General features: G+C 41.8%; 1 protein-coding gene across 1 annotated transcript; it reads left to right on the top strand.

Annotated features, from left to right (window-relative positions):
- The first annotated feature begins 570 nt into the window (after positions 1-570).
- Positions 571-1,533, top strand: LOC145075653 (uncharacterized). The gene has a single exon (XM_079021815.1). It carries the CDS (start codon positions 571-573, stop codon positions 1,531-1,533), a length of 963 nt encoding a protein of 320 aa, XP_078877941.1.
- The last annotated feature ends 2,622 nt before the right edge of the window (positions 1,534-4,155 follow it).

Raw genomic sequence — 4,155 nt, 5'->3', positions numbered from 1 at the left:
TTGTTGGATTATGAAATACCGAACACATCAAAGCTCCTGGCGCTCAAAACGTACAATGGAACCACCGACCCGGATAGCTACATCGACACGTATGAATGGACGATGACGTCGTTGAAACTTAACGAGAATTTCTAGTGCACGTACTTCCCAATGACCCTTGATGGCAACGCCGACACGTGGTTCAAGACTTTGCAACCAGGCAGCATTTCAAACTTTGCTTAGCTTAAGTACCTCTTCCTTACCAACTTCATGCAGTTACGTAAGTACAAGGGAGATTGTCATTCAATCATAGGCTGTAAACAGAAAGAGGGGGAAACTGTACGAGAATATTTCACAAGGTTCATAAATGCTACGTTGGATGTATCAGGACACGATGAAGGGCTCATAGCAGGAGCCTTTACATGGGGGCTCTTGCCAGGCCCTTTGTCACAAAAACTCATGGGAAAGAAGCCCTTAACACGGGCCGAATTGAAGGAAAGGGTAGAGCGCTATCTGCGGCAAGAAGACGGCGAGGCAGCCAAGTAGGCCTACTTAAATGTCTTGGTGACCAGACATCACAACCTGGGTCACATGGATTTTCGGGGGGGGGGGGGAAGGCATTATGGCCAAGCAAGAGGACCACCGACGCGTTTTCAACTGTTTCTCAAGGACGACAGACGCGGTCACTGCCCAGAAGTGTACACGGTGTCCGAGAAACAGCAGTTGGCCAAGTCGCCCAAGAACAGATACTGTGAATATCACAAGAGTAAGACACACGATATAGAGAATTGTTCGGTATTAAAGAAAGAGATGGAAGAGAAGCAACTCAAAGGAGATCTGGTGGAAGTAGCGCAAAGCCTGCGCGCCAAGTTTGATGCTGAAAACGCAAAGGGCACACCTCGTGAGGGGATCCAACCCAAGGAGATATTCATGATACGAAGTAAGAGAAGTAGGGAAGAACAACAGGGGGAGAAGGAGACCGCCAAAATTTCAGCACGCACACTCACGTTCTCCGTACAAGACCCCAGACCAGAAGGATGGAGGGGCGACAGCCCGCTGGTGATACAAGCCTCCATCAGGGATGTAACTATACATAGGTTCTATGTCGACACCGAGAGTTCGGTGGACATCATCTATGAGCATTGCTTCAGGCTCCTCCCAGACCGCTGGAAGGATAACTTACGGCCCATGACCGGGAGGCTAGTAGGATTCACCGGTCATAGCCTATGGCGGCTGGGCACAATCCACCTCCCCCTGACCATTACTAGCCACGAAAAACAACGAAAGAAAACCGCCTTGATAGACTTCGTGGTCATTCTCCATTCGGCAGAACACAATATCATTCTGGGAAGAACAACCCTCTTGAAGCTGGGGGCAGTACCATCAACTATGCATGGGATCATGAAGCTCGACACCCCAATGGGCGCGGCTACGGTGCTGGCCAGCCCACCTAAAGAATTGCAATGTTATACAATCATGAAGCCGGCAGAGATAACCAAAGAGACCAAGAGGCCCAAAACACAACCCCGTGAAAGAGAAGGAAGTAATCAATGAAAGATACCCCGACTAGCCAGTCAGCATTGGATGCGATCTCCCAACTCACACAAGAAGAGTGTTGGTTGACTTGCTCAAACAATACAAACATGTGTTCGCATGGACTCCTACAGACATGGTAGGGGTAGAAAGGAAGGTCATCGAGCATAAACATGTAATTAAACCAGGCGCAAAAGAGGTTAAGCAGAAAAAGAGAGTCCAGGGAGGAGACCGTAATAGGGCAATTAATGCAGAAGTGGTCAAGCTGGCAGAAGCCAGGGTAGTGTGGGAGGCAATATTCTCGACATGGATCACGAACCCAGTTATGGTCCGCAAGCAAGACGGGTCGTGGCGTATGTGCATAGACTTTTCCGACTTAAATAAGGCATGCCCTAAAGATTGTTACCCCCTCCCAAAGATTGATTAGAAAGTGGAATCGTTACAAGGGTTTAAGTTAAAGTGTTTTTTGGATGCATACAAAGGGTATCATCAGATTTTGATGAGCAAAGAAGGTGAGGAGAAAATAGCCTTCTACACGGATCATGGCACTTTCTGCTACACCAAGATGCCTTTCGACTTAAAGAATGCAGGGGCCACATATCAACGCCTGGTCGACTCGATATTTGCTAAACAAATCGGGAGAAACATCAAGGTATATGTGGACGACATGGTGATTAAGAGCCCGCATTGTCACACCCCCAAACCAAGGATGGCGGAAACGTCCGGGGGTGGAGGACTTCATGTAGAGTATTACAACAACGAGTATAATAGTGCTCAAATTAAATACAACCATCATAAATATAATTGAAAAAGTTACACCTAAGTATATGTTTACATGATTCGAATCAATTACATTATGATACAAAATGAACTGTTTGACGATTTATCGTCCCATCCTCAATACGTGGTTGATTTCCTGTTTCACTGAATTCCTGAGAATACAAGTAGTTTTGAACAAGTGTCAACACAAAGGTCGGTGAGTTCATAAGCTTTTGACAGTAAGAGTTTGAAAATCGATCTTTGTAAGAAGATGTATGTCACCAAGAAAAATCCAATATTTTCCTTATAAAAGTTATGTAGTCCTAAATACCAGGACCGAAATGAACAAGTATTTTGTCATACTTAAAGCTATAATTGTGGTTTTAAATTGGCGTAAACCCCTTTTCTGATTTGAGAAAAATCCCGTAATGAATGATGTGTAGTCTTAAATACCAAGACTGAAAATATAGCATAATATCTGTAATTATTGATATAAAAAGTGATTTTAAATTGACATAAAATCCCTTTTGATTTATGCAAATCCCTGTAAACTTATGTTGTTAGATCCCTATGTGAGCCGTTATAATCATACTAATGACTGAATACACCTGCCACGACGTTTCTCAGGCGTCGCGAAACTGAAATGACACTTGTCACCCGCAGACCTGCAGGTCCGGCTGTAGCTAGCAGCAAGGTGTGGGGTGTCAAACCCAATATAGATCTATACACAACTATCACGTTCTCCCTCCAGGAGACTCTGATTATAACTAGCAGGAATTAGATTCCGCACTTGGACGTACGGAAGAGAATGTCTCACAATTTAGGTTAACAAGTTTACGTGTGGTGTGCATAAGTGTAAAGCCATTTCCTGTGGGAATAAAACCTTCCGAAATGTGTTTGTTGTGTTAATGGAAACATAAACCATACCTATTATAGTTTATCCCAAAACATTTGTAATGTATAAAAACTCTTTTATGAAAACACTTTTGTGTTATGAATCCATAAACTATGCTCATTATAGTTTAATATACGTGTTCTAAATGAATGAATACCTTATCATGAATGACTAGGTTTCAGATTATGATGATAAACTAACAAGGAAACACATTCCATATTTAGAACTTATTGTTATACACTTTGCTCAACATAATACAAAGTGTTATGAAATTTTAGATGCTGTTATCTAATTTTAACATTTCTGCGCAGTTTTACAAAAGTCATAGAAAAATCATACGAAGTCGAAAACCAAATCCGTAAATTCTGAGAGTTCCCAAAATGTGTCTAGTTTACTCATAATTTTTATCTTGATTTTTAATGACCTCCATCTTGGGTGAAATAGTCCATAATCACAGACTGGTCCGGATTGGTGTTTGAAAAGATAGGAAGTTTTGTAAAAATCGCCATAAATTGTAGAAAAATCGTGTGGAGATGTGCAAGTAGTCGTTTTAAATCTAAGAAGTGGAACTACTTGCACCTAAAACAATTTTGAAAACTAAAATGTTTAAGTTATCCAAAACAGTCTGTGAATGAAGTTGAACTTTTCTGATGAAGGCTGTTAGAAAAGTTTAGTTATGTTCTTGGTGTTTTAACTTGTATTCCCCCCCCCCCCCCTAAAAACTTGAGAAAACATAAAAATGTAGGGGTATGAACTCACCTTGAGTGATTTCAGTAGATAAGTGTTGAAGAAGAGAAGTGTTCAACTCAAGAACACTTGATGAATCACTTGAAGATTCGAAGATCTAACAAGAATGTGATGGAGTTTGTGTAAGATATCCATGATTTGAGTAGAAAGAAGTGAAATAATCATAAGGAGAATGGATTTTGCTTACCAAATGTGGAGGAAAAACCCAAGATCAGCCCTTGAATCTCGAATTCTAGAGAGAG

Source organism: Lactuca serriola, chromosome 9 (assembly GCF_051521515.1).
Source record: "Lactuca serriola cultivar US96UC23 chromosome 9, Lser_US96UC23_V15, whole genome shotgun sequence".
Lineage (NCBI taxonomy): Eukaryota > Viridiplantae > Streptophyta > Magnoliopsida > Asterales > Asteraceae > Lactuca > Lactuca serriola.
Note: the sequence above shows the minus strand (reverse complement) of the source record. Positions and strands in the feature narration are given on the sequence as shown.

Excerpts from the sequence above, each read along its gene's own strand:
- LOC145075653 (XM_079021815.1), top strand. The coding sequence starts at position 571 with ATGGATTTTCGGGGGGGGGGGGGAAGGCATTATGGCCAAGCAAGAGGA.